The sequence below is a fragment of the Copadichromis virginalis genome, linkage group LG17, assembly GCF_057382275.1.
Source record: "Copadichromis virginalis isolate Kocher_CV1m ecotype Utaka linkage group LG17, C_Virginalis_male_GT1.1, whole genome shotgun sequence".
NCBI classification, from domain to species: domain Eukaryota; kingdom Metazoa; phylum Chordata; class Actinopteri; order Cichliformes; family Cichlidae; genus Copadichromis; species Copadichromis virginalis.
The window spans coordinates 30,871,978-30,884,087 of record NC_140634.1 but is presented as its reverse complement, the minus strand read 5'-3'; the positions used below and the strand labels follow the sequence as shown (position 1 = coordinate 30,884,087).

The 12,110-nt window shown below is 40.1% G+C and overlaps 1 protein-coding gene across 10 annotated transcripts in view; it reads right to left on the bottom strand.

Annotated features, from left to right (window-relative positions):
• The window catches only part of LOC146689690 (ELKS/Rab6-interacting/CAST family member 1-like), a 156,283-nt gene that overhangs the window by 68,424 nt on the left and 75,749 nt on the right, over positions 1 to 12,110 (bottom strand). For 9 of the 10 annotated variants that reach the window (XR_014915935.1, XR_014915936.1, XR_014915937.1 and 6 more), the window contains 2 exons: positions 8,754 to 8,889; positions 6,088 to 6,219 (listed from right to left, as the gene is read on the bottom strand). Coding sequence is in view for 7 of the 10 variants with exons in the window: in XM_085436310.1 (XP_085292436.1) it covers positions 6,088 to 6,219; positions 8,754 to 8,889 (268 nt within the window). In the remaining 3 variants the exon portion in view is untranslated. Of the gene's footprint in view, positions 1 to 808; positions 863 to 6,087; positions 6,220 to 8,753; positions 8,890 to 12,110 lie in introns of all 10 variants that reach the window. The other variant, XM_085436316.1, reaches the window with a different exon arrangement.

Genomic DNA, 12,110 nt, shown 5'->3' with positions numbered 1-12,110 from the left:
AAGTCTGTGGTTTTATTCCTGTCCTTGGGAAAGATACAGACTTAAAGGCTGTATGTGTCATCGATGTGCAGGTTTGTGATAGTGTTTCTGGTTTGTAGTATGAAGGACTTGTAGTGAAAAGCTTTGCATAAGTACATTAAGATTTAATTTGCAATTAAGAACACACTGGTGATGGAATGAGAACGGAAAAATAAGACGGGAACTGAGACAAAAAAACAGAAAAACAGAGAAAAAAGAAAAGGCATAGTGTTAGTTCAGGCAGGCCACAAAGTCAAGCTCAGCTGCAGTCCCAGCACATTAGCTGACGCACCTTCAGCAGCTGAAGGCTCAGCTGACACTCTTAAAGATTCCCTCCCAATCCATTCCCTGCATTATGCCTAAATGGCTTTCCACGTATGCCAGTACAACATAATTCCCCCACATTAGAAGGAAATGACAAACTTCTTTTGACTGAAGTGGCCCTGACTGAAATATGTCTCTTTATATCCAAACCCATATAAGGCCACTGAAAAAAGAAAACTAATTCATAGTGTACCGTATGCATGCCCCAAAACATTTCTACCAATTAACAAATCAAAGTCTTATCAATACAATTCTACTTTTTTCACTTTCCATCAAAGTTGCATCTGTTGACTGATCAAAATGAACAGATCCAATAAAAGCTTTTGTTAAATGGCTTTTTTTTTTTTTTTTTTAATTATTTACAACTTACTGTAAAAAATTAAGGAAATATAATAAAAAAATTAAAATTAAAAGATGAACAAATGTAAAAAGCAGACGAGCAAGGTATGGGATGATTGTTTGTTACCTTTGACCACCTAAATCCGCTTGTGATGAACTCATGCATTGGAATGTGAGAGAGCTGCATACAAAATAACAGAGAAAGAGATGTGAGAAGCGGGAATGACAACAGTGAAGGAGGTGGAGACGGACATAAGGATGTAAAAGGAATTGCTAGAGGAAAGGCGGAGAATACAAAGGGTAATGAAAAGATAGGCGCAAAGACAAATCAAGGAAGCCGAAGGAAGAAAAAGAAGGAAGCAAAGAAAAGTGATTGTTTGTGGTGAGAGATGTCAAAAGAAAGGGAGGAAAAATGCAAAATAAGCAAATGCTAAGCTGATGAAAGAGAAGCAACCAGACAGAGGAAAATGCACAAGAAGGAAGACACTGACAGGCAGCAACATGAAATACAGTTCAGACTAGGGCTGTTCGATATAACGATATATATCGGATGACGATATAAAAACATCTATCGTTTCATTTTACGCTATCGTTTGTTTCGTGGTGTCGCAAAATAAACTGTTTACGGCAATATTTTTTCATCGTTTTGATGGTCACTGTAGTGGCTATATTCATTTCTTAAAGTTCTCTCTTTCTCTTATATTTAATATAACCACACTACTGACGGACAAGCGGCTGTTTTTATGGGTTGTGGTTAGCAACAACGACGGTAACGCCATCGCGTGTCCGCTTGTTTATGTTCCACATAAACCTTTCACAATAAAGCTCAAGATCCTGTTGAGACTTTTTAAAATAATCTGAATCACGTGAAAGAGCAGATTATTTACAGATGAGAAGTAAAAAAGAGCCGCCAGGTGCTAAAAAATAAACCTCAGACTCAAACTCAAAGAATTTACAGAAAATGTTACATTTTTGTGATTCATATCGTTATCAGGACGATAGAATTCTTATATCGGGATATGAGATTTTGGTCATATCGCACAGCCCTAGTTCAGACAAGACAGAAAGATAGTGGACAATAGAAGAGGGTTGTTTGTTGGGGGTAAGAAGGAAAAGATGGGACATGATACCAACCTGGAGTTAAGAGAGAGGAAGAGAGAGAAGCGTGATCATCATTAAAAAACGATTAGTGGATGGGGGGATGGTGGGAGGGGGCGAGGAGAGACAAGGTCTGGCTGGGAATGGACAGCAACCCCTTCAGTGTTCTGAGAGTGTTTCCGTGTGTGAATAAGGGTGATTTCAGCCTTTATTTTAAGCATAGGAAAGTATGAATGAAAGAAGAAGGTGCACTGAGTTCAAGAATTGAAATTGTGTGGTTAATAAAAGACGGGAAGCAGGAGAAGAGGACGTCTGTCTTTGGTTTCGGAAGAGACAGACATGGTGTGTCATTCTGTTGACTCATTTCTCTGTCACCCACACACACACACAACACACACACAAAAACGCAGCTTCCTTCAGCGATCATAAATACAGTAGTGACTAATGTCTTGCAGAAAAAGTTAACAATATTTTTATGTGGTGTTTATGCCGGAAAAACCCTGTTCATCACACAGTCGCGCGCACACACACACACACACACACACACACACACACACACACACACACACACACACACGCACACACACACACACACACACCTACAACTATGCAAACACGTGTTGTCTCTATAGCTGGACATAAAAGTTGTGTGTATGGCTCCCAATATGGAGTCAAGATGCGAGTATAAATGTCCCTGGTTTGGCTGCATTTGCATATGCGTGTGTACGCATTTGTGCCAACCCCATAATAAGTGATGTGTGTGTGCCTTTGAACAGGCCGGCCTCATTAAGGGAGGAAATTGTCTGCCTCTGTCATCATTTTATAATTTATTATGTGAAAGGTTAATTGCAGTGACGCAGTTGTAAAAAACAGAAACACCAAAATATTTATTTACAATTTACTTGTGGGGACAGAGGCGAGTTTCCAGTTCCAAAACCAAACTTGGGTCCATCTGGCTCCTGCTGAATGCAACGTTGTGCAGCGCCGGCGTACTGTTTAAATAGCAGTTAGCACTTCTTTCTGCCGTGTTTGTGCGTGTGCATTTAAAGAAATAAGTATGCATGTATGTGGTCCGGCGTCTTGCATATTACTTGCACTGTCTGCGAGTGTCACATCCACATGTGCATGTATGTCTGTGCTGAAAGGTTGAGTTAGTGCTATTGGGAGAGGGCTGCCAGGAGTGTTTGGCTGCCATCTCCACTCATTCACCACACGCTGACGCTTTTTGCTCCTTCCTTCTCGACTGAAGCATTTTAACACGAGGACACTCTCCAGGACCCTGTCCTGGCCTAAATGGCCTCTGTTCTATCTAATTAAAGCTGTCACTTGTAGCATTTTGAAGTTTTTCCAGCCAAATGAACTGTGATAGCTTAGCAAAATTACAGTAAAGACATTAAGCAGCAATTTTTTTTTCAATTTTTTTTTTTGCTCCAGGAAATAGGCAACCATTAAACTCAGGACTCTGGGACTTTCTTTGGGGCTCAATTTTAAGACAAATTTAAATAAAAGAATTATTAAATCATAAAAGAAACACATCAAGATTAAAAAGAAAGAACTCCTGTCTCCCACGTAGCAATGCTGCTGCTGTAAAAAAAGAAAAAATGTGTTTGCTTTTCTTGTTCACCATCTTCATCTCTCTCTGTAGCTCTCTGCTTAGATGAAACGTCAAACCATTGACCGAATATTAATACTTGTGGCTTTCGGTGCTTCCTCACTGTGTGAACGAAGTCCAGCCAACTAATAACAGCAGCGAGGATTGTGTTTGACCAATGAGTGATGATTAGCTTTGCAAAATCTAGCCAAGGAACTTTGCTTTGGGCTTTTCTTGTGGTTCGTGAAAAGACTGCACTGAAAAGAGCTAAATTAAAAAAATTTCTTAGCTTTGTTTAAAACTAATGTAAGGTTCCTGAGGGCTTTAAAAATTCCTACAGTTAAAAACAGCCATTAAATATTGCTGTTTTGGCATTTTAAAAAGCTTTCCTCACCAGTGAGACCCGCCTGTCACGCACTCAAACACAGCATATAAGTTTTTTTTAAACATGCAGAGTTAATTTTTGTTTGTGCTGTAACTTCTACCGCCCTCTAGGCTAGGTCTCTCCTGAAAATAATAATAACAATAACAATAATAATAATAAACCCACAATCTTTTGCTAAATCTAACCATGCAGCTTTTAGTGCTTAAATCTTGATTAAAGGAATGAAAGCAAAACTAAAAAGCAAGTCCAAAATGAAGAAACATCAATAAATCAGTGCAGTCAATGAAACTTTAACATATGATGATTCAACCCATCACCATTCATCCAACCAACCCCTGAATGTGGACATTTACATTCCTTAAAAGCAGGCTGGTATCTAAACTTATCACGAAAACTAAGGAAATGTTTTTGGTCGATTATTTATTTGTTGTAACAATTTTCTTGGCAGTAAGTCTTATACCATTGGAAAGCCTGTTTATTTCCCCTTAACTGGTGCCATATCTACGGGGGGAAATGTATTTGTGGGTTGTGGTCATGGAAAACTTCCCAAAACTTCTCCATCAAACAAACCAAACATCTTATTCTGCTATTGACTCTTGTTTTGAGCTTCTGGTACCCCTGGTGCTGCTAATCAGGTGGCTGATTGGCACCTGATTAGCAGCAGCTGCTAGCACCCTGCTACAGCGGGTGATCCGGATGGGGCCGTGGCATAGGGCAACTTCACGCTGGTGTTCCACAAAATACAGATTTCTTTACTTTGTGTGATGAGTTGATTACCATTCAGTGTTGCCATGGCCAGTGTGTCAAAGAATGGAAAAGACCTTACGGATAACACACAGAAGAGCCAGTATTTGACTGGCAAGTATGATAACATGATGGTAAAATACAAAATGAAGATTTATTAATGTTCAAACACCACAAAAGGCATCTACACTGCTGGGAAAGCAAATAAATGTCAACTACCTGAGCCATGCTCCAGCTAATGGTTTTAGAATAAAACTCAATAAACTACATTTCCTAATTAGAATATCAGATATTCACACATGTTCGTTTCTTGCAACAAAATCCCAGAGAGTTAAATATCTAAATGCAGAATGCTATTTCTTCTTGGTTGCATCATTACATCAAAAGGCAAATTCAACCTGTCGTGCAGATCATCTTAAACATATTTTCCTGTTGCACTAAGCACCTTTGAAAACTTCCCGATCCTGACTAGAATCTGAAACATAAAAACAACACTTCTTGTTTGCACATGGATCTGAAAGAGCTAAGTCTTATTTCACCTGTAATTACTATTCCGGATAATAACCTATCGTGTGTCCCCCAGGCCGGTGTCGTCTATCTGCTTGACTTTGCCCATGATCTGTCTTTGCTCTGTTCCATCTCTCTGCCTGCTACTTGTTTGGCTCTGGTGCTCATTAACATTGACTGTGGGCAAGGATGTCAGCAAAATACCTCAAAAGTAAAACATCTGTTTGCATGCCCGTCTTTACATGTCGGTCCAGAAGTAGTCCGGTAAGTAAAAGCCAGAACAGGCAGCCAACATTTAGCAGGAGTAATAACAATGGAGTCCAGCCGTATTGCCAACAGCTACAGCCGACCGTGTTTTCTCAGGGCAGTTTTCATCCGTACAGCCCACACAGTTTTTTTTCTCCCACTTGTCAAAACGCATCCAGGCACTGAGGAACATTTCCCATCTCTATGGCCTCGTTAAGTCACTGGTACCCAGGGGAACAACACATATGCACACTCCCTGTGGTCTGAGGTTGAATTCACCAAAAACCCTTCCGTTCTGAGCCTCCCTTAACACCGGTACGAGCTTTCCTTAGTGCCTCAATATAGATAAAACACATTACAAATTGGAGTGGTCAGCTTGCGCTTCATTTGAAAAAGCTGTTTGTGTGTTGCAGGCTAAAGTGGACAAAATGCAAGCTGTTCTTTAAATAGAGATGTATTTACCTCCCCTGCAAATGAAGAGTGACTGGACAAACACGCGCACACACACACACACACACACACACACACACAGAGCCACACCTGAATGAGCTCAGTTGGCAAGTGTACAGCTACTGCCATTAGCTACTTTTGGCACTGCGATGTTTATCTATGTCAAAAAGAGTTTTTATGTAGCTTTAAATATGTTTGCCCATATGTTTTTTCATCATATGTCCAAATGTGCCGCAAAGCAAAGGAATGAATGAGGAAAATCCTCAGAAGTGAGGACATCTGTGTCTGTTTGAGAAAATAACTGATAGGGGTTGAGTTTAAGGAAAGGTTTGGGTCCTTATACATGCAGTTTCATGCGTGCGTGAGCAACTGAGAGAGACCGTACTTGCTTCTCGGCCTGTGTGCGTGCCTGCTCCTCCTGGGCGAGCACCACCTCCCTCTCGGCTGTGATCTGAACGCTTTCTCTCAGCGCTTCCTCCAGCTCCTCAATGCGCTCCTCCTTCTGACGGAGAGAGTCCTACAAAGCAAACGTATGGAAGAAAAGAGTATTAGTAGATGAAAAAAGGGATCCCAAAAGTTAGAACAAATAATCTTGTCTCAGACGTGAACATCTGAACCAAATTTGTGCAAATCCATTAAAAAGTTACAGCAACTTTTCAGTCAAAACTGCAAATGTAGCTATGATGGGAATAGAGAATAAAGTCACTAAACTTAGTGGGATTCATCATCTGGGGACCCTTAATGTTAAATGCAGAATATATATATATATATAGAAATCTATTCTATGTGTGAGTGATGGGCATATATAAAACCAGATATATGTGCTTTAAAATTAAGATTTTCACAATTTTCACATACCTATGTTCTGCATTTGTTATTATTATTAGTTCACAATACATCGTATTTGTCTTATATTGGGAATTAGTGCAACCCTTTAGCCATCCTATGCCTAAATCAAGCTGTTTCTACTTCACTGTCCCTTAAGCTAATTTTCATTCTGACCGGCTGTTTCTCACTAACACAAGATTTGAGAGGCAGGCAGATGAGGCATCAGTGCTCTGACTGTGCCTCGAGATGACCATATAAAAGTCTCACTTTCACACAGAGCCAAGAGTAACAACTGAATCATATTAAAAAGAAATTAAATGGAGTGTTTAGAGCAATCTCTGTGGCTCACAAAGATGCCTGTGTGATAGTGTTTTTAATTTCTCCAAGCTATTTTGGAGTAGTTGGATCTAATAAGTATAAAAGCTAAGCTTCATCTTTGAACATGCAGTTGTTACGTACTAAATGATGTGCAAGAAAAGTCAAAATGCCATGTCCCCATGGGATGAGGCTGAGGCTAAAGATGATGCAAAAACTGCTCAGAAATTGCTTGAGCGAGGTTTAAAAAAGCCTCTGAAGTGCTCATGTGGCCTAGGATAATTGGAACAAGCAGAACCCGTGGAGGTCTGACCCCACAACAAGCAGGACCCAAAGATCCATTCTCCAGTGGGTCAGAGCTGCATGGGCACCACACTTTTAGGCAGGTTGTCGATTAATATACATCATAACTTTTCTTAACTCAGAAGTTTCTTCGCATCACAACGTACCTACAAATGTCTTTTAGTAATTTTGTATGTGTGAGTAAATGACATGGCTAACTCATCTGGTTTTGTTTGACATCCATCATATAATTACAACGTGCTCTGAATTTTCTGTAAAAGCAGCTGCTTAGCATGCCCCTAGATTAAAACACCCTGGACACCCCCTCCCATTCACGTTTGCAGAACCAGAATAAAAGACTCAGAAACAAGAAAGTCTGATTTCCATCTCCCTCAGACGATTGTGATCACACATGAAGCTGTTTCTTATAAAATGACAACATGAACTTCCCACCAATTCCCCAAAAATAAGATTTATTTTTCTTCTTGCCAGCCAACTGACTTTGCTGGTTAAATTAAAGCTGAATGAATAACTAGTGGGAACGGGGTGAGAGGGAGGGGACATTACAGTGGCCATGAACAAACCTCCAGAACATCTCCAACACATGTGCTGAAAATCTTAGTCGTCAGTGTTCCAACATTACTTGGTGTCTAACTATGCAGACTGAGATGGACTTTAATTCAAAACTTCTTATTTGTATTAAATGAAATTTATTGTCTGAATTACTCTCAGATTCCATTTACAGTCTGCAGTGCTGTTTGAGCTGTGCATAATGACTTAGCACTGACACACACCAGTTATGGTTGTAACCACTGCGGTCTCATATGTCTGAATGACTCACATAACCATCAGCTCATCTCCTAACCACACGCATACACATGAATGACAACTTTTGAACTCCTTTAACCAAAGATCAATCATAGCTAGAGGGTGCATACGCATATGCATTGAGTATTTTCATCTGCCTATAATCAGAGAGGCCACTGAGGTAAACAATTACTGGAAGTGGAGGAGGAGGAGGAAGATGGACAGGAGGGGGGGGGGGAGTGTGGGAATGGTAGGAAGAAAGGATGAAATTATAAAGAGAGAAAAGTGAATTGAAAGAAAAATTACATTCTGCAGATATATGAAGAAAACCAAAGTTAGAGTAATCACCCCACATATGTTCATCTGACATGCCCAGCACAGTTGGGGGGTGGGGTAGCTTCCAGATCCCGGGAACCATTTTAAAAGCCCACAGCACTCATTTGGCAGCTCTCTTCTTCCTCCTCTAATCACCTCTCCACCTATTTTATCAAACTTTTTCCCCTCTTCCCACATTTGTTATCTCCTCACCTCTTCTCTCTCCATCTTCTATCTGCTCTCCCTGTCAATTATCCTCTTCAGTTATCCCTCTCACACACTCCCGACTGAAAGCTGCATCATGTGTGTGTGTGTTTGAGAAAAAGTTTGACATTGCCTTAGGCTGCTCCTTGTCACATTATGATGATACAGTGTTGTTATAGCACAAAATATTCAAAGGACACCGAGAAGGGGGAAAACTTTTTCACCCTCTCATTTCACCCCTCCAACTTTCTACAGCTCTCTTTCTCCTCCTTCCTGCTTCCTCATCCTCCCCCTGCATACCTTTATCTGCAGCGAGCTTTCGTTCAGATTGTCCTCTCTCTTCTTGGCCTCTTCCATCATCTGGGCATTCCTGCTCTTTTCCAGCTGCTCCTTGTGCTTCAGGTTGGCCACCTTCTTTGATTGGTCCTTCATCTGTCTGTATAGACACAGAAAAATACAAAATAAACCCACAGTCACCACTCTAAAAAAAATAGGCTAAAAATAGAAATGAGATTTGTAATTTGGGCTCTGTACAATACCTCAGTTGATTTTAAATCAACCAATCAATATGCAGAAAGCACAGAACTTCAGCTTTAATTCAAGGGGTTTTATAAAAGTTCTGCATTAAATTTTTAGAAATTAGAGGCATTATTGCAGCTCGGTGGCACGGTGGTTAGCACTGTTGCCGCACAGCAAGAAGGTCCTGAGTTCAATTCCAACATCAGGAGTGGAGTTTGAATGTTCTCCCCGTGTTTGCGTGGGTTCCCTCCGGCTACTCCGGCTTCCTCCCACCGTCCAAAGACATGCAGCTTGTGGGGATAGGTTAATTGGATAATCCAAATTGTCACTAGGTATGAATGTGAGTGTGAATGGTTGTCTGTCCCTGTGTGTTGGCCCTGCGACAGACTGGCGACCTGTCCAGGGTGTACCCCGCCTCTCGCCCTATGACAGCTGGGATAGGCTCCAGCGACCCTGAAAAGGATAAGCGAATGGATGGATAGAGGCATTTTTATCCATAGTGCCCCATTTTCAGAGGCTCTAAAATAATTGGACAATTGACTGACAAGCTTTTCATGGTCAGATGAGGCCTGTTCTTGGTATTTCATGACAAATCAACAAGAAGCTCTTCAAGAGCGCAAAACTCCATATTTACTTTTAAGTGAGTAGTATTGTATTTTGTATATTTGTATATCACTTTGTTTTCTTTATTCTTTTTAAATGTCCTTTAAGATGTTTGCAGTGTAGTAACAACCGGCAAAGGGCTGCATGACAAGTTTATTTTGATTACAGGAATATTATGTAGAAATAGATAATGAATAATAAGTATCTATTTGTAATTAATAACTTGAGCTTATTATATCATATTATCAACAACAGTTCTCTAACTGACTACAGTAGGCAGCCATTTCTCTCTCTTTCTTTAAAGATTGACATTGTGGGGTCAATTTGAAAGAAAGGCAGATGGAATTTTAACGTGAGAGCAGTCCTCTCAGAATTCATTCAAAACTTTGCAAACGATCGTATTTTTAGACAAAATGACACGCACGCAAACACTGCCAAAACAAATAACCTCCTCCGTGGAGGGAGATGACACAATTATTTCCATGGTTAAGAAAAACATGTCTGAACACAGGAGTCACAAGACTTAAGGCAGAGAGGATTATTGCCACCTTAGCTTCAGTTGATCACTACAGTGAGTGCTCACCCATATCAAAGTTAGTAATAGCAGCTAGCTAACCTTATGCAAGTGTGTAACTGTAGTTCTGCTAGCTTGCTTCTTTAGTTTCCAGAGCATGTCCAAATAAAATGTAAAATCTAAGTGATATTACAAAAAATCAGAAATGTGGCTTGGCTGTAGTAAATCATAAGAACTTCTTTACCTGTCTCTAAGATCCTGATAATGTAAGTTGAAGATCCACAAGTTCAAGACCATCCTTTTGCACTAATTCCCCTAAAATAAAGACTACCTAAAATATACTTTGCTGAAAAGGGTAGCATTACTGACCATACGTCGTTACAAACCCAAAGCCCAAATTAGAAAAGCTTCATGGCATCACACTGAGAAATTGCTGTTTAGAATTATGTAATTTCAAAACAGGTGCAAATAGGCGAAAGTACGAAATTCCAGCTTTGTACTTTAACAGATCTTAAAAACTCTCTCAGCCAGATCATACCCACATGTATACAGACAGCCTGAATATGCCGGTGTTTACAGTTAAAGGCAAGAAGTCTGGGTGATACAGTAAGACTGTGCGATTCTTTGCAGTACAATGTAGTAATAAAATTCCCTTGGGCTTCTATAACAGATCAGATCAGTAAAGAAATTCAATGAAAAGCTATGAATCAATGACAAGATGACATTTTTGATTTCTGCACGGTGGGAAGCACGGGGGTCTTTTCACAGAGGGATTACCGTGTGTCGGGAAGCAGAGTCTAAATCATCATCTGGGAAATGAAAGGAGACAGAGCAATAGTGAAAGACGGAGAAACAGCAGAGAGTAATTCCTCCTGGGAGAAGAATGGTTCGAAGAGTTTAATCCCTGTTTAAGCTTTCTGCAAGCCTTTGTGACTGTGTCACAGAACTATCGGCTATCACACCAGCTTGACTTGATCTGGACCTTTCATACCTTTCATGCTGCAGACATACACAGATGTGGAGTAACTCAAGCTAATGCCAGTAAGGTTTAACAAGGTCTACTGAATCATGACATAGATGAAAGATAAGTCAAACAAGAAGGGTGAATGTGTAAGCATAGATTTGCCAGCGCATACACACTGACATTTCCATGAAACCAGCACACGTCCAACAAAGACAAAACTAAAGCGCTGACCAGCACAAAAGAAGGTGATCAAACTCAATAAAAGTCATTGTTCTCATACTATATATGTCCTTGACTCATTTTTATGTTTACATTTTGCACAGTAGGCGTGCCTTCACTGTACAAATGTTTATGCATATGTGTGTGTTCCTGTTCTAAGTTTTTACAGGCTTGTAGATAAATCGTCATATCTGTGGCTGCAGCTGCCAGTAAAAAAGACCTCCAGTGAGGGGAATCCAGAGCGTTTGCTCTCATTGTAAATCCTTTTTACCAGCCGTAAACTGCATACTTTGTTTCCGAAGGTGTAAACAGGTTCACATGACCTTTGACCTTAGTCTGTGCACCACAAATCTCCAAGCTTAACTCTGCACATCTGCACTGCTGCGATCCCACAGTTTACTTTAGTTAGAAACATCTGTCTGAATTAATGAGTTCAGGTTTATTTGTTTACATATAGAGTAGTACACACATTATAGTCTGCATTCAATTGCAACCTTTCCTTCATCGTTCTCATCTTTCATGTCTCTTTAAGCTACAAACTAGCTGCTATTCTAATTTAAACTAGCTAAAAATAATGAGAGTAATCCATCAAATATCATTGCCAGAAAGGCTGAGAAATGTTATTGGCAGTAGAAGGTATTATAAAATCCTCTATGTGTTTGCTAAAAGGTCCAGGAGGCCTGATTCCAAACTGTCCAGAGAAATTTGTAAAGTTGTAATAAAAAAGACTAAATCTAATGATAGAGCCAACATTATGCTGCTGCACCTGGCTGTTTAGCACTCACTGAATAACCATTAGTGTGCTAAGATATGCGTGTATGTTAAAGAGCATGCATGT